This window comes from Saccostrea echinata, unplaced genomic scaffold (genome assembly GCF_033153115.1).
Source record: "Saccostrea echinata isolate AGI-Se365-2 ecotype Australia unplaced genomic scaffold, CSIRO_AGI_Sech_v1 ptg000011l, whole genome shotgun sequence".
Classification (NCBI taxonomy): Eukaryota; Metazoa; Mollusca; class Bivalvia; order Ostreida; family Ostreidae; genus Saccostrea; species Saccostrea echinata.
The window spans coordinates 1,038,714-1,057,482 of NW_026889760.1; the positions used below are offsets into that span (position 1 = coordinate 1,038,714).

An 18,769-nucleotide genomic window follows, 5' to 3' on the forward strand; every position below is an offset into this window, starting at 1 on the left:
TTGAAAACAAACAAACAAAAATAGAAGGATTGAGGATGTTTTTAATGATTAAAAAGACTGTAAAATTCAACTGTGGTGGAATTTTTTTCTTTTTAAAATAAGTATGTTTTTTGTGAAGTAATTGAAAAGTTATTGCATGATAAGTAACTGAAATTTTATGGGGGGTTTTTTGTGTGTAAATAAATTACAGTGTATGCATGTACTACAGTCCCTGAAACGTTCTACTTTCCCACTTGAACGGTGAGCGAACGCTGAACGAACGCAGAGCGAACGGTGAGTGAACGATGTGTGAACGCTGAACGCAACTTGGTGAACGGTAGGTGAACGCTGAACGGTGAGAGAACGCAGAACGCAGAACGGAGCGCGAATGCGAGCGCAAAGTGAACGAACGGTGAACGCAAGATGAACGATTTATTCGGAATGCCTCTGATCTTTTCCCTGCATTGTATCTATTCTATTGTATTCTAAAGTCAGGCGCAAATAAATACATAAATAAATATTCAGAAATTGTCCTATGAAAGATGAAACATGCACATTAAGTAAAACTATTAATTAAGTTTCTTACAATATTTTCTGTACATATGTATGATGTTTAAATTCAGCTGTTTAATCAAAAAAAATTTATCGCTGTAAAACATTTTAACTGTTACCGAACACTGTAGTTTAAAAGATACAGTGATTCTACATGTAGTTGTAAAATAAATGTGTTTATTCTTATTTGATATATAAAACCGTTACAAATAATGATTTTCGAAGAGGACATTACTGATTTATAGGATGAATTACAACGGTTGTAACAACCACACATGTATTTCCGTATCAAGGCAATTCAGTGTAAAATAAAGAGAAGAAAAATTAAAAATATTTTGCTACGGTCTGTGGACGTATTACATGTATATACACTCGTATTTTAAAAATTTAATGCAGTAATATATTTATGTGTCTTTTCATTTTTTTATGATGATTTATTAAGCAGACTTCTACACGTACATGTACATGTATCTGTAGACAATTCCCCGTGATTATACTCGGACAAGATGATACAAAGAAGCATTCATATTATTTGTTATAGATTAAAATTCCAGAACTTGATATTTTAGTAATACTTGTCATAGTTTTGATTAAATGGACAAATGAGAGAGAGAGAGAGAGAGAGAGAGAGAGAGAGAGAAATTCCGTTTTAGCCCCCCCCCCTTTCCACAAATGCATGAACATGTACTACCTGTATAAACAAAAAATCTTAATCTTTATCTATTAAATAAATCAGGCATTGAAAGTTACTCTTTCTAAATCAACAAATTCATTTTGTTTGACAGTCATAATCGGTTTTTACTTCAAGTTCACAAGAAGTCCACGTGTTTGTCCTGTGTCGCATAATTTACGTTCCGGGTAACTTAGCGTTACCTGTAATATTGGTTCCGGGCTATAATAAACGTTCCGGCCTGCGTAAGTTTGGTTCCGGCCATAATATAAGTTCCGGGCATCCAAACACCCTTTTAAAATTTTTTTTATAATTAATATTTATAAATAATTAAGTTGGATTTTTTCTTCCTCTTATCGGGTTATACGATACAGCAGGATTTAAACGTATATAAATTTAGAAGAAGTCCCAAAATACGGTCTTAATACCAATGCAATAATCCATGGAATTCTGTTTCTTTGTTTAAAAAAAAAAGAAAAGAAAATGTGAAACTTGTTTACATAGATATATACCCATATACCCCATCATGTTGTTTTACGACCCCCTTCTATCGATACAATATGCAGTCATGCGAATCGCTGTATGTCATTTCCGCAATTCTAAATGAGTTTTAGGAAAGGGTACCCTGATCTGCTGGTATATTGCTAATAAATGAATTATATTGTCTACGATTTAAAAAAAAAAAAATAAACACTCATTGCGTTTTTGTAAAGCCGACTATATAATTAAATCACAATACATGAATCAACATAGTAGGAGATGTGTGGGCGAAGGACTTGCATTTATTAATTAACATGCATTCTCTGTAAACACCAAAAAATCGAAACGACATCTCTCCGATTTTGATGAAATTTGCACCACAGGTGCGTCTTGGAACAAAACTAGCAAATATGGTGTTTCACACATGCACCCGGTTGCCATGGAGACGGATCCATTGAATTTGGCCATTTTTGGCCCCTTTTGACCAAATAAAAACATGGAAATTGAGGAAATATAAATGCATTTTTATCTTTATGAAGTAAACTCAAACATAAATCATTGTATCATAAGAAAACATCAACTTTTAAGGTATACAGGGCATATAATCGGTTATTCCAGAATTGTTCCCACTCTATAGGAAAAAGGTCCTGCAAAATGACTAGTTTCTGAAAATGTGAAAAATGGGAAATTTGGTATTTTTGAGAACTTTAAGGTTAAATAAAAAAAAATTGTCTACAGAATATAGTGGCCTTTATCGATGTAATATAATTTTGAGTCCCCTCTGCTCTTGTGGAAGAGTGGAGGATACTCATCATTATTTCTTCGCATGCAAAAAATATACAGAAGACAGAAAATACTTTTTCGACCAATTTCTGCGTTTTGGTAAATTACATACCGTTGATACTCACATCTTACTTTGGGGAGATAAATCTTTAAGTGATGTTGAAAATCATTCGACACTGTGCAGGTGTGAAAGTCTCGTCGCACCAAGGACGAAGTGCTACATGTTGTACACTGTAGTATTTCCAAGAAGTTTTAACATTTTTTATCATTTCTAGATCTGATTCCAACTTTTCCAATAAATAAATAAATAAAATACATTGGGCATAAACACTTAGAATGAATTTGAAACATATACTCCCTGGCCAATTTAAAAATACCACCGGCGCGTGTATATTTTGAACTACTATTGTTTAATGACTTTATTGGATGCATGTTTGTTTTTAGACTGAAATTTTTGTACTGCAAAAAGCGTTAACTTCTTTTTAAATATTAATTAAAATATACTGGAAATGCTGACTACGTACAATGTACATACTTAGAGTACGTGTAACGTAAACTTATCTGTTCAAAATGATTTATTTTTGTTTAATTTCAACTGGTTATCAAATGAACTCGTAAAAATGTTTTTAAAATGCAATAAATTATAAATGTTTTTATTTGTGATCGTAGACTGAATAATCATTTCGTGCACTTTCATCCTTTCAAATGAACACGTATTAGTGAAGCGTAGCGGGAACAATAACTCTGGGTAGAGATTGGAATGTGCTAAGCAATCATTTATCCGAGAGAATCGGGAGTCTGCAGTACTAGATTTACCGCATACCCATAATCATAGTCGCAAAAGCGTTTATGATAAAGAGCAAAATTTATCGGATGTAAAGGTTCAATATAGAATAGATAGTTCAACTCAGAATTTCACGTGGTTAGCCGTCAACAGTCAACCTTACGAATTTTTAGGAAAATAAAAGGTTCAAAATGCCGAACAAGAAATTTCTCAGTAAGTGATTTCATACCACATAGATCTGCATATATAGCTCTATTTGGGATCAGTTTAAATGAGTTTTTATTTGTGATCGTAGACTGAATAATCATTTCGTGCACTTTCATCCTTTCATCCCCAAATTCTACAGTTCTAGACATATTCTTTATCCAACCTGTATATTTTATCCATCTCCTTACATTTTATAATCGTCTCTACAGACCAATAAACTTGCTTGTGAATTTGTTGTCGGATGGCATAACGAGTTTAATGGTCTGTAGAGACGACCATGAACGGTTAGGAGGTGGATAAAATATACAGGTTGGTTATAGAATATGTCTAGAACTAGGGAATGAAAGGTTGTTGATTGACCAATGCTGGAAAGTGACGAAATACATCCCCAAAGTGTGCAGAAAATCTTGCGCTGTAAATTACACTTTATTTACATTACGGGATCTGTAGCGTTATGGTCAAAGACTATAATATAAAACCATAAAAAACTGCAGCTAGCACATGTTATGCCCTGTGGTTCATTGTAAACTCTATGTATCTGAATATATAGTGTCTATTTTGTCAATACAACCTTTGTTTTCATTTATGACGATATCTGAATATAACATATGGTTAACTGTATAAAATGGTAACCTTCAAACAGGGACCTAAATACTAACGGGATAGGCAACTCTCACAAGTCTCGCGAAGTCTCGTAAGTTGTGGGATTTCGTAAGTCAATTTTAATTAAATATATCTCTAATGCTATTTAATATTTCAGATCAAAACCTTAATTTATCTGTCAAAAAATTATTCAAGATTTCTTGTTGGCACTGTTTATACTCGTTTTGTTAGTAATAATTACGTTTATTTCAAAATCATTACATACCCCTGATTGGCGGTATTTCCGAGAGTTTGCTGATTTCTGTGTTTATTTGCTTTATATTTAAATCATTTTTGATATGTGCTTTAAAATTTATTAAATATCCATTCCGATACACAAAAAGAACAGATTACATTAATCAGAAAACAAGCTTTTTACTGGGAAAAAACATAGTTTGAAAACTTTGCAGTGTTGTGTGTGCCGTTTTGGGTAAACAAACATGGCGCTGAAGGAGTTGCCTATCCCGTTAGTATATAGGTCCCTGCTTCAAACTACTTCAAACTTTCAACTTATATTATCGATTGTATTGTACTGATTGATTCAATTTCATAATCGATAGTAATGGTCCGATTTTGCAACACTAATCAATATACCTTATGAAGTGATATAAATTTACTGATATACGTAATTCTAATTTTATTTTGTAGACAAGAAGAGTAAAAGGGTGTCAGCTGCAAGGAGATATAAGATAGAGAAATTGGTATAAAAGCTTGTTATTAAGCAATGGAGCATTAACATTAGTTTAATTAAGGATCATTCAGTGTCTGAATAGTGGGAATGTCGCTGATATTATTTCATGTGTAAAGTTAAATAAAAAGCAGAATTTTCATCGCCCCCCTAAACATAAAGACCAACAGTAGGAATCAAAAAAGATTTTTTTTTTTTATTTAATCGTTATGTTTATTGTGTATCAAAGTTCTTTTACATGTATACAATATGATTGCTATTTAAAATAGCTGTAATAAGCCTGACATTTTATTCCATATATTATGTAAATATATTTTATGGAATACATAAACATACATACCGGTGTATGTGGTACATTGTAGGTTCGTCAACATAATAAAAAAGCCAAGAAAGAAGCCAAGAAAAACCCCAATAAATTTGTCAGTAAGTGTACTGTAGCTTTTATCTGTAGAGGTCATTGAGAGGTTATTGAACTTCAGTGTGAAATATTTATTTCTTCCAAATCAATTTGAAATCAGTGCATTGTTTTCTGAAGAAGTAGAAAGTGTGAAAATGTCAGAACAAACAAGCTCTCACAAGAAGGGATGGAAATCTTAAGGAAAGGCATGTTTAAAGAGTTAAATATCTTAGGATCAAAATTATAAATAAATCAGTTGTCAGACAAAAAACAATTTGCATAAAACGCAGTTTGGTTTAAAATAAAATTATTTCAAAGAATAATAGTGAGCATATTTTTATATTGAATAACAGGTACATGCATCTTTGAATGTAATCTTAATATGTATTTTTGAATTGTGATTTCATAGAAAAGAGGAAAGATCCAGGCATTCCAAATAGTTTGCCATTCAAAGAAACCATTCTCCGAGAAGCTGAAGAGCATAAAAGAAAGGTGATCATTGCACTGTAAATAAGATGATTATTGCACTGTAAATAAGGTGATAATTGCACTGTAAATAAAGTGATTATTGCACTGTAAATAAGGTGGTTAGTACACTGTAAATAAGAAAAAAATCTCCATTAGGCCAGTCTGAGATCATAATATAATTTTGATAAACCTGGATCTAGGAATTTGATGTTAAGCATTTTAGATGTCCTCAAGCTTATCAAATACATGTATTCATGCATGGAACATGAACGTGAACTCTGTCTCTGTAATGCTCAAAAGCTGTGGTAGACAGTCATGGTACCCATACAAACCTTAAAAAAGATGTATAAGTGAACGTGTTCTGACATTTGATAGGCTGTCAATCCCACTTAATAGATAAATATTACATTCATACCTGCTAGAAGAGAAAATGAAAAAAAAATCAATACCTATAGAAAGTGTATCTATCAGCCTCATGGACTGACTTTTTTTTGATTCACTGTGTATTAATTTACTTTTTATGACTTGTAAATTATGTCTATGCATTCTATGCATTACTGAAACTTTTGAGGAAGCTGAGAAGTTATACATGAAAGCAAACAAATTTCCTGTCTGACAAAATCTCAGACATCGTAACACTTAGCAAGCTTACAAGCTTTGGGTGGGCATGGGAGGTTTTTTTTTTTTTGTTTAGAAGTCCTATATAATGAATAAGTTTGTACAAGGTGAGACAATATATTTCTCAATTTTGAAAGTTTATGGGAAAGTTATACATGTATTTTCCAAAAATTATGATGTCAGTAATGTCCTCCTTAACACATTTGATTCATTTATTTTGTTGAATGACTTACAGATTGATAATTTGTTTTTCAGTTGACAGTTAAGCATATTTAGAGGAAAATGGATCTGTTGGAGCCATAAAAAATGATTTTTGAATATTAATGGGTCAAATCTCCATTCTACGTAAATGTTTAAATGATGGAAAAATAAATTTATAATCTATTTTATGTTTTTAAAAAAGGGAGTCTGAACCCAATCTACATTGTATAGTGAACATTTCTGAGAAAATGATATGCTTCAGCTAAACCCGTTTATTATAATTAAACCACACTGACATACTCCATTGATAAGAAGACTGATAAGACTGTGTAGCATAGAGCTTAGTGCATATAACATTATGCCAGACTGCAAGCTCTGGAGAGAGTTCAAATCATATATGAGGCTCCATTTTTTTTTCCTTTTCACAAAAAAACTTCAAAAATAACTGAAAAATAAATTAATAATAACAATAAGTAATTCATTGAAATAAAGGAATTAAAGGTGTAAAAAGTAATATTGCTTTGCTGCTGTCTGTCAGTCGGTCTGTATGTCTGTCGGTCCACAAACAGTTTCCGTTCATTTTCTTCACAGAGGTTGCACATACTGAAATGAAATTTGGTATACAGATTTATCATAAGAATATCTAGGTCAAGTCTTGTTTCGGGTACGATCGAGCTATTTTTAGTCCCCTAACGGTGAAACTGGAGGGGACTATAGGTTTCCTCTTAATCTGTCCGTCCATCTAGCTGTCTGTCTGTCAGACTGTCCCACTTGGTTTTCTGCACTTTTTTTCTAAACGCTTGCAGATATTAATCTGATTTTTGGTATGTGACTTTACCTTGATGATTTATAGATCAAGTTTGCATTTTGTTCCACTTCATTGATTTTTGACGGAATTATGGCATTTTCAATTTTTGACGGGAACCGGATTACACTTGCCAGTAGGGGACTAGTATTGCTATTGCAATGCTCTCGGAATGCTTGTTGTCAGAGTTATGCTCCTTCGACTTGTTGGACTTAGGAAAATTCCAACTATCTGCAGTTTCCATTCATTTTCTTTGCAGAGGTTGCACATACTGAAATGAAATTTGGTATACAGATTTATCATAAAATATCTATACTTTAGGTACAGACCCTATTGGATACCTTTCGGTATCTACACGTGAGAATCTTCCGCAATTTGAACCTCAGGGTGTTGGTCTCCAGTTTTTATTGTTTTGTATTTTACATTGTTACTGGGACCCCTGCATACCTATAGGTATCCACCATACCGATCTGCGCTATACATTATGGCCACCAATTTGAATACTAAGTCCCAAGATCCCCTCAAAGAGAAAGTAAATGATGAATCTAGGACAGACATCAGTAACCCCAAAAAAAGATTACGCAACACATCTCTCTCTGATACTAACATAAAATATCAAGGAACTCCTCCAGAAACACCTCACAAATCCCAAGAAACAGATGGTGAAGAACCCCCTACAGAACCGAAGTCCGCAAACACACCAGATTTAAATGGACCACCCGAAATCCAGAAAATATCAGAAGAAAACGTAGCCATGTTTAGAGCCCTCAGGAAACTACATATAAAACTCTACAGAACAAAAAATCATGCCGCATACCTACATAAATGTCAACAACAGGATCTTATTCCAAAAACCCTTAGAGTTAAATTTATTCCGCAGGTATCCACCATACCCATCTGCGCTATACATTATGGCCACCAATTTGAATACTAAAGTCCGCATCCAATGAATCTACAAAAACTGTCTGCCAAGATGAATTACCGGAGTCCTTACCTGTCAAGTCCGCATCCAATGAATCTACAAAAACTGTCTGCCAAGATGAATTACCGGAGTCCTTACAAAATAGAACAATAAACATCCACGGAATTTATGGACTGTTTAATTAATCATTAAGGATAAATAATGTAATGTAAAGTTTTGTGACAATTTCACACGATTATGGTTGTTAAATTATTAATGTAAAGATTCTAGTCCGCAAGTTGTTATGACGTCCACATTTTTTATTTACATAGTAACGTAGTCCGCAATTTTTACTTCATGTATAATCATTTTATGTATATTTGTTCTGATGACGACCGTCTCTGGTCGAAACCGGTCAACCAAATAAATTTACTGCTACATTCTCACGAAGTGTTGGTGATCTGTTTTATATCTTCTAGTTTATAACTTTAGGTACAGACCCTATTGAATACCTTTCGGTATCCACACGTGAGAATCTTCCGCAATTTGAACCTCTGGGTGTTGGTCTCCAGTTTTTATTGTTTTGTATAAAATATCTAGGTCAAGTTCTGATTTGGGTACGATTGAGCAATTTTTGACAGAGTTATTCCCGTTGGACTTAAAAAAATCCTGATTATTTGAGGGGGATGGGGGCATAAGTGTTTCACAACCATCTCTTGTTTTTCAGGGAGTTTCATACACTGACACTTGATCTTTTTTCTTTCTTTGAAAGTCTTTATATATTTAACTCATTTTGTAGATAGAAGAGGAAAGGGAAAGACAAAAAGAAAGAAGGAAAAGAGAAAGAGAGAAACTACAGAATAAAAAGCGTAATTTGACATCCCTTGTTAAAGATGCAGAAAAGAAGACACAGGCATATGAAAGAAAGGTAACACAGAAACAGTCTTGTGTATAATATTTAGGAGAACATTTGATAGTATTCCATGCAGGATTAAGGTAGAGCTCCTGTCTGGATAATCGTCGAAGTTATGTAAAAAATACTACATTTCATCACCCAGAAAAATACCAAGTTTTTGATGACTTGCCTAGATGTCGGACATAGAGTTTTGGACCAAAAGTTAACTCCCAAAAAACTGACTTATAAGCGAGTATATACAGTAGTTAAGGTGGCTCAGACTCAAAACTTCATCTTTATTTTTTTTTCTCAGTATTTCCTCTTCTGTATATTTATTAACTGTGACAAATCGTAATTTGAGAGATGAAACATCAGTATTTGTTAGCAGTTTTGTATTTGGATAGTCTATCCTTGGATTTGAATATTTAATAATTATAATATTGTTTAAGAAATATAGTTTTATTTTATGAGATCTTTGAAACAGAATGAATAAATGAATTGCATGTGGTCAAATGCAGGTATGAAAGGCAGGATTTTATATTTTTCAGAAGAACATTGGTGAGTCCTCCCTCAGTCAGTTTTCAGGAGGAAAAGCTGTGGAGACCTCCCTAAAAGCGTATTATAAGGAGTTCAGAAAGGTCAGGGAAGCAATGTTATAAAGTTTTCTTCACTCCTTATGCATTGATTTAAAGAAAAGAATACATGTATGATACATGTAATAAGATTTTTTTAAGACTCTGTAATTATGCATTACGTAATTATACAAAATAGAGGAGATGTTTCTATTTGAATTGTTTACATTGTGTTGTGTAGGTAGTGGATGCTGCAGATGTTATTTTGGAGGTGCTGGATGCCCGAGACCCTCTTGGCAGTCGATGCTCTCAAATGGAGGATGCAATTATCAGCAGTGGAACCAACAAAAAACTGGTTCTTGTTCTCAACAAAATAGGTCAATACCTTTTCTGTATTTATACCTCTCACTTCAAACAAAGCTGGCCATTTTAACTCCATTAGACTTCGGTGGCATAGAGGAAATTTAACACATTAAAATATATTCAAACTAAAGATACTTATGATTTTGTGATCCTGATTACTGCCTCAAAGGCAATAGTATGTTTAACATAGATTATTGATAGATCAGAATGTGTTAATAATTTCTAATACATGTACGTAGATTTAATTCCACGGGAGAACGTAGAAGACTGGTTAAAGTACCTGAGGAATGAGTTTCCAACAATTGCCTTCAAGGCTTCCACACAAACACAGAATGAAAACCTGGTAAGTTTAATTGCCTTTCCACTTTCCATTTTGACTATACTGAGATGTGAAAATGTAGAAGTTTATTTGTTAGAACAGGTATCTCAATTTTTAGCTGAAGATAAAAACCATGTTTTTCATGTATTCAGGCTTGTGCATTTAACCTAAATGAATGTACATCTGTATATTATGTTATACAATGTATCACCCGTAGAGTCAAACCAAGGTTTCCCTGAAGCATGCCAATGAAGATCTTCTGAAGTCTAGTCACTGTATCGGAGCGGACCTCCTGATGAAATTACTCGGCAATTACTGTAGAAACCAAAACATTAAGACGGCCATTAGGGTTGGAGTTGTAGGTATGGCCTTACTTTTAAGTAAAGGTGTTTACAAGGAATCTTCGAGAATGAGTAAATCTCATATGTGGCAATAAAGGTTGTTTATTTCACAGATGTGGCCAAATTCTGTAGATGAATGTAGCTAAAAATGTTGAAATTTAAGTTTTAAGAAATCTTTTTGTATGGAGAAAACAATGCTGATCAAATGATTTTGTTCAAATAAATTTTTCAAAAGATTTCTCTTATAAAGAACATTTCATTGTGCAAGTTTATAATAAATTACTGTAGATTCCTTAATATACACGAGGAATAAATTACGCGTAATTACGCGAGAAGCACCACTCGCAAAATAAAATTACACGCTTTTATTTTTATGGTGCTTTAATGTATGTAAAATCTCGAGATAAATCACCCCTTCGCGAATTATTTTTCTCGCAATTTGACGCCCTTGGGCCATTTCACGATATTAAGTACTCGCGTAAAATAAGGAATCTACAGTATATGTGAATCAGATTGCCCCTAACATACATGTAACTGTTATTATTATAATAATGATGGTAGTGCATTTTGATTCATATACAATTTGTTATGGACTTGCACATGGAAATGTTTTTTTAAATAAATGAATTAGTGGGGGGAAAGTACATTTTGAATTTATGAAGATATGAAATTGCATGATTGTATAAAAGAACTATTTCTTTTAAAAAAATATGACTATAACTATAACTCACCATGTCTTACAATGTACACTGCTAGAATGCTAATGGAATATTTTGTTTCCATATACACTGTACATGTATTTTGTTTTCAGGGTTGCCAAACACAGGGAAAAGTAGTTTAATTAATAGTCTGAAAAGGTCAAGGACATGCAATGTTGGGGCAATGCCAGGGGTCACTAAGTAAGACTTTTATCTTTATGAATAATTGTACATTTATTACAATGAAAGTGTTGATTTTCTTCGGTAAATGATATGGAATATGAAAGTTATGAACTTGTTTCATTAATGTTTCATGTTGAGTCTATGTATGAATAAAAAAGATTGTTTCTTCTAATATACCGTAATACATGTAAAAAGGCCCGAGTATATTTAAGGAATCACTGTCTAGTTAGTAGAGTATGCCAGGGCATCAACGATAGTTGGAAATGTTGATGTCCCTGGCATACTCTGCTAACTAGACAGTGATTCCTTATATTTCCATTTCATTGTGAAATAAAATTGTAAATTTAGATTTTAAAAATGTAGACTAATAGATTTTAATTACACGAGGCCTCACATGTCAATTTCAATAGTCCATGCCCACTGACGTCAAACACAAAGACAGCTGCACGAGAATTACATGCATATTAGGCCTCCATAGAGTCAGACACAAGACAGCCGCACGAGAATTACATGCATATTAGGCCTTCTTAGCTCCTGACCTTTCGCTTGGTGAAATTTGCATTCTGGTAGAAACTCTCCTAACTTTCAAAGAGTTATCACAGGAAAAAAAAATAGAAATGGAAATATATATATATTTATATATATATATATATATATATATATATATATATATATATATATATATATATATATATATTTATATGTATATAGGGCTGTCAAAAGTTATTTCTTTGTTTAACATCACCCTCCCTCCTAGGTTTTGGAGAAATTGGTACTTTGAAAAAAACAAATTGTTAATTTTTAAAGTAGCTATTCCAGTTTGCCTTTTACTTTTAGCAAAAACTGCATTCCATATTTAATAGAATTAGAAAATATTTGGGCCCTGAATGGGGTATGAGTTATCATGTACACTGAAAGTTTTACCAAAAAAAATTATCAGTGAGCTTACATGATGCACAAATACTCACAGTATTATGATTCATGTTAATGAGTACATATTCATTTGTTTGATATTTTTGTTTATATTTTTTCACCCTCCCTTGTACATGTAGGTTTTAAAGATTTTTGTTGACATTAAAGGAAGAATTAATTTCAGTCAGCCCATGCATATAAATGCATATAAATATGCTTGCTGATAAAATAGAAGCATGTGTACCGAGGGATTTGTGTACCAAAATTTGTAAATTTTTTAAAATGCTGTTCTTTGAATACCCTGTTGTATAATGCACGTTTTGTTGATAGGTCCATGCAGGAGGTACACTTAGATAAACACATCAAGTTACTAGACAGTCCTGGGGTTGTCATGACAGCAAGTTCCTCAGACACATCAGTCATTCTCAGAAACTGTGTCAAGGTCAGTCAGAGCAAAATATTGTCAGTAGTTTGACTTTGAACTGGATTATATTTAAGCTTAAAGCTGAGTTTATTTTCTATTCACTTCTCTGATCATTTTTCAGCTCTACACATTTTGGTATTCTTTACAAATCTACTATGAATGTATAAAAACATTTCAAAAACTCTTAAAATCTGTAAACATGTTTTTATTTTCAGCTTGAAAGTTTAGAAGATCCCATAGGGCCAGTTGATGCCATTTTAAAACGCTGCTCAAGAGAACAGGTACAGCACTGTAGAATGACCAGAAGTTTTTCAGTGTTGAAAAATAAATAGTATTTATAAAAGCCACAAATCATTATACACAATGAAGCAAATTATATAGTTTTCTGATAAAGATAACATCTTTATTGAAAGTATTTTACCTTGCTTTAGTTGATGCTTCATTTTAAAATACCTGACTTCAAGGACACTAGTGAGTTTCTTTCCCTTCTGGCAACACGCCAAGGAAAGCTTAAAAAAGGTGGAATTCCAGATATTAATAAAGCTGCCAAGATGGTTCTCCAGGAGTGGACTTGGTAATGTATTGATTTTAGTAGCAAGAATTCAGGACTGGTGATCACCAAATTTTTGTGACACCCTATTTCGGGAGATAGTTATTTGATATTTATAAGGAAGAAATTTTTTCCACAGTCATGTTTGAGGATATTTTTGATGTATATAATGTTTAATAATGACAATATACACAAGAATGAAATATTTGCAAGTAACTTTCTCATGTAATTATGCAAATGTCGTTTATGAAGAGTTATTTAAAGTGTGATACAGTGGAATGTTGATGTGATGACCAAATATAAAAAAAAAAAAATTAGTCATTTTAATAGGAAGCTGTGTCTTTTTTTTCTAGTGGCAAAATAACATACTACACCCATCCTCCAGAGAAGCAGACAACACACATCAGTGCCTCCATTGTACAGGAGATGAGTAAAGAGTTTAACATTGACGATATTCTACAGGAGGAAAACTCCATACTAGAAGGTAAGAGTTCATCATTCATGACATAGTACAGGGAGATTTACATGTAAGAATACAATAACAGGGATTTCATGGAAGGACAATACTATAAATCACTTCGATTTGAGAGATTTTCATTTAAGAAATAAAGTCCGCGTTATCGTGAATGTTGCAGGATAACCTCCGAGGTCGAGAAATGTTGTCTGAAATATAAAAGCCGAGGCGTTAGCCGAGGCTTTTATATTTTAGACAACATTTCGAGACCGAGGAGGTTATCCTGCGACATTCACAACAACAAGGACTTTATTTCTATTCTACTAACAGCTCTAAAATATGGCTGATCGTTTTCTCTATAGAGAAATGAATTAGGTCACCATGTCGAAATTTTGCTTTTCCATTTAACACCAGAGTCAATTTGTTTGTTTACTTGTGTATCGATTGCATAAAATGCAGAAGGTTTCAGCTTTCGTTGGATTAAAAATATCCTTTAATTATTTATAAATTTGTTTGTAACATATATTGATTAATTTTTATGAATGTAAAATAACAAAATCAGTTGTCTATTTCATTGCTTCATCTGTAAAATCACGGAGTGTAAATGTTGTGGGAAGGTCTGTGGAACAGCCCGACTTGGCTATAAAAAGGATATTTATCAGCTGTTTCAGGCAATACACACTATTCAGACTGCGTAAGACAACACATCGATATGGTCTAAATAAGTATTAGATTCTACATTGAAATATTTATTTCAACTGTACAGGTTTGACATGTGTTTCTGATCTGATAATTTTTTGATGACGTTCGTGATTTATTGGAGAATAATGTCCGCGGCATTTCTTTGATCTCGTCAATAACTGTGGTAGAATTTGCATTATTACACAAGATTGTCGGCTTGTGAAATTTCATTGTCGGAATATTTGTATTCTTTTTAAGAATATGCACAACAGTAACCAAAATTCTTGAAAATTTTGTTTCCTTGTAAGTTCCAACTAACTGTTTCCTGAAAATAAGGCGTGATCTGCAGTAAAAAATAAAAATGTGTCCTGAATACAGTGTAGCCCTGATACATGTAATACAATTAAGAATACCAGTTATCTTAATAAAAGCTGAAACAGAGATCAATTTAATGAATTTGAAGTTAATGGATACATTTATTGATGCTGTTTCCTTCTGGGAAATTTGAATTCATTTCATCTTGAACACATAAATTAAAAAAAAAAATCTTTACATTTCTTTTCACTCTTCTTTTATGTTATTACTATTTATCTGCATCTAATCAGGAGTAATATATACAATGTACTGAGTGATAGCAATGGTTGTTTACATAGGATTGAATCCTAAGACATCAGCACATATTCTGGTGGACTCACTTGGGCCTGCCAAAATGGTGACATCAGAAGAAGAAATCAAAGAAGATGAGGATGAGGACATGGATGAGGAGGAAGGCAGTGAGGAAGAGGAGGAGGTTATGGAAGATGACGATGAAGAGGTAAAGATAGATGATATCAGTGTGATGGAAAATGTTTTTCAAACTACAACCACATATATTTTGCCCATTCTTAATGATTGTTAGTCAAAAAATGTGCAGTAACTGATGTCAGTGTGATGAAAAATGCTGGTTTTTCAAGATAATGACCACATACTTTATACCAATATTTGTCAAAATATGTGTCCTGTACCCCACAGCATAAGAAATCAAACAAATAACAAAGCATTAAAGTTTAGATGAGAGTGTCAAGAACTTCATCATAACTGTTTGCCTGTTTGTCATTCTTCTGCAGCTGAAAGCCATTTCTGATCCTGTAAAATCAAGTAGAGCATCCTCAAGAAAGTCTTCTGTGAGTAACGAAGCATCACAAAAACAGTCCAAAGGCAAGCAGAGAGCTGGACTCAGGCAGTTAAACAAGGACAGGAAAAAGGATTTTAAAAAGATGAAGAAACAAAGAAAAAGAGCAGGTCAGAGAATGCAGAGTACACCACTGATTTCATGTATTTTTGGTAGTTTCTGAATTCTGAATTTGGTTGGTAGTTGCTCAGACATACATGTACACAGTATTTTTCTGCCATTGTCATTTCATTTTCTGTCATTAATATTTTTTAATGTGGATTTAAGAATTAATAATCAAGTGAATTATGAATAAAATAAGTGTATCTTGCAACTTCCCTTTTATACATACAGTACTACACTTTTCCATTTATTAGTTATACTGTTAAGTACTATTAAACTGATACAACCAGGCTATGACAAAGTTATGGTCAAAAGATTTACAGTTACGTTTTTTTATCTTTCAGATAAAGTAGCTGGTGAATTGTCTGATGCCTTTACTTCAGTTTTCAGTGGACAAAATGATGAGAATTATGATTTTAATGTTTTGAATGAGTAAATATATATTGTTGATATTTGAAAAAGAGTGTTTCTGTTTAATATCAAGTTCTCACATAACATATCGGAAGGTCTTCCTGGTGAGATCTTTCTAGATGGTTAATGTTGACACTTGGTAAAGCACCTCAAAAGGACACAGAACTTTACAAGTAAATGTTGAAAGTAACTGTTTTATATATATATACATGTATATATATAAATATATATATATATATATATATATATATATATATATATATATATATATATATATATATATATAGTAAAACATGGTTACAGCCAACATTTATGCTTACAGCTACGTGATTTTCATTTCCTGTAGATTTAAGACAGATATTAATAAAGTTAACGTTTATAACGAATTACATAAACTTTTAATATAACAAATCACAATTGTTCATCCCTGGCACTTCCTTTTAAGTGTGTTTTACTGTATATGAATCAATTATTTGAAAAATCATGAATTTTTAAAAAAAAAAAAAAAAAAACAGTACTGTGTGAGCAGTATTCCCAGTTGGCAACCTAATATGCAAAAGCAATGCTTAATATGTACATGTAGAAGTCCAACTTAGTGTAACACCATATAGCTAGTTTTGCATTTAAGAATACAGTCATTTTTATTAGCTCTACTGGTCAGAGACCATAAAAACGTATGCATTGGTGTCCGTCTGTCTGTCTGTAAACATTTTTTTTTTTTTTCAAAATGCTACTCCTCCTACAGTATTGGTCCAATTTCAATAAGATTTGGTATACTAATAGACTACATTAAGATACATTATTCTGTTTATGGGTTTTTGATTTTGACAAAAGGCGTTGCCATTGTTACTAAAAATAGTGATTTCTTTGAAATTCTTTCAAAAATGCTACTCCTACAGTTTTGGTCCAATTTTTACAAGGTTTGGTACACAATTAGACAACAAAGATGACTTGTTCCATTTTTGTTATACCTCTCTTCAAAGGAGGGATGTCATATTGCTTTGCTGCTGTCTGTCGGTCTACCAACAGTTTCCGTTCATTTTCTTCGCAGAGGTTGCACGTACTGAAATAAAATTGTGTATACAGATTTATCATAAACATCTAGATCAAGTTTTGTTTTGGGTACGATGGACCAATTTTTGACAGAGTTATGACCCTTGGACTTGGAAAAATTTCAATTAATGGGGGGGGGGGGGGGGGTGTAAGTGTTTCACAAACATCTCTTGTTTTATTTATTATGATGAAAGATGTTGCCATGGTTACCAAATAAAAAAATCTGAGAATTTTTTTAAGTGCTACTCCTCCTAAAGTTCAAGTCTGATTAGACTTCTTGTGCGAGTAGATTTCACTAAAATACAGTGTACATCTTTATTATGAGTACACACCAGTAGAGCTTCATTCGAATCCCACTGCGGGACGTGGAGACCGGTCCTTCGGATGAGATCGTATAAACCGAGGTCCCGTGTCGCAGTAAATGTAGCTGTTGGCATGAAAAAGATCCCTTACTGCTCAATGGCCTTGAGTGCCAAACCCGACACATCTCTTGAAAGTCCTGTTTTGATTTTATACCAGCCAACTTACTCAGCTGAGATACAAGTTGCCAGAATTCCTCTTCTACTTTACCAAAACAGCTCAGCAAAGCTTTCGTATTTTTGAAATTCAGTATTTTTTGTTTACATTTCCAAAGGGCGGAACCTTTTGGGTATACGAATGTCTTGAAATCGTGGAGACTGGTCCTTCGGATGAGATCGTATAAACCGAGGTCCCGTGTCGCAGTACATGTAGGTGTTGGCATGAAAAAGATCCCTTACTGCTCAATGGCCTTGAGTGCCGAGTATAGGTCAAAATTTGTAGCCCTCCACCGGCAAGTTGTGGCGTCTCCATATGAGTGAAAAATTCTGGAGAGGGACATTGTGCATTTAAACAACAAACAATCAATCAATCAATCGTAGAGATTTCTGGTTACTATATAAATTAGTATAATACATGCTAAAAAAAAATCAATAATTTTTCAGTGTTTAAATAAAAATTACAGATATTAAGACAGAAAGTATGAAGCAAGACACATTGTTGAATTAACCTTGAAACATGTAAAGACTTAAGAATAGACTAAAAATCGCAGACAAGGTTTCACTAAGGTTGCCAGAGAGTCACTAATTTTTTTTTATCGTACTTTGTCCATCGTTTCCTAGGGAAACTAGCAATTACAACTTCTCAAGATTTAAAGTGTCTACTTAAAACATATTCGTATGGCAAGGTGTCCGTTTGTGATGTTGATTTAATTTTGTTTGAAGGAGAGATCATGTCTTTTCCATCTGGGGATAATAATTCTGGACAATAAAGTCTGAATACACATTCCTAAAATATCTGTTCCTCTTCGTAAAAGGCCTATACATTAAATTAAACTAAGTCATAATTAATGATTATCTCTTGAAGCACAACAAGGATACAAGTTGTGAAAATTGTATATGATGCATATGGATTCAAGTTCTTTCAAACCATTGCCTTAGCGGTCAGC

The 18,769-nt window shown here is 33.1% G+C and overlaps 1 protein-coding gene across 1 annotated transcript; it reads left to right on the top strand.

Annotated features, from left to right (window-relative positions):
* The first annotated feature begins 3,409 nt into the window (after positions 1-3,409).
* Positions 3,410-16,316, top strand: LOC133184790 (guanine nucleotide-binding protein-like 3 homolog). The gene is made up of 17 exons (XM_061319849.1): positions 3,410-3,461; positions 4,746-4,798; positions 5,148-5,208; positions 5,592-5,674; positions 8,975-9,103; positions 9,619-9,708; positions 9,884-10,019; positions 10,245-10,348; positions 10,542-10,686; positions 11,477-11,564; positions 12,789-12,900; positions 13,098-13,163; positions 13,314-13,456; positions 13,786-13,916; positions 15,221-15,381; positions 15,674-15,848; positions 16,185-16,316. The coding sequence occupies exons 1-17, from the start codon at positions 3,440-3,442 to the stop codon at positions 16,274-16,276; spliced, it is 1,791 nt and encodes a 596-aa protein (XP_061175833.1). The 5' UTR covers positions 3,410-3,439; the 3' UTR covers positions 16,277-16,316.
* The last annotated feature ends 2,453 nt before the right edge of the window (positions 16,317-18,769 follow it).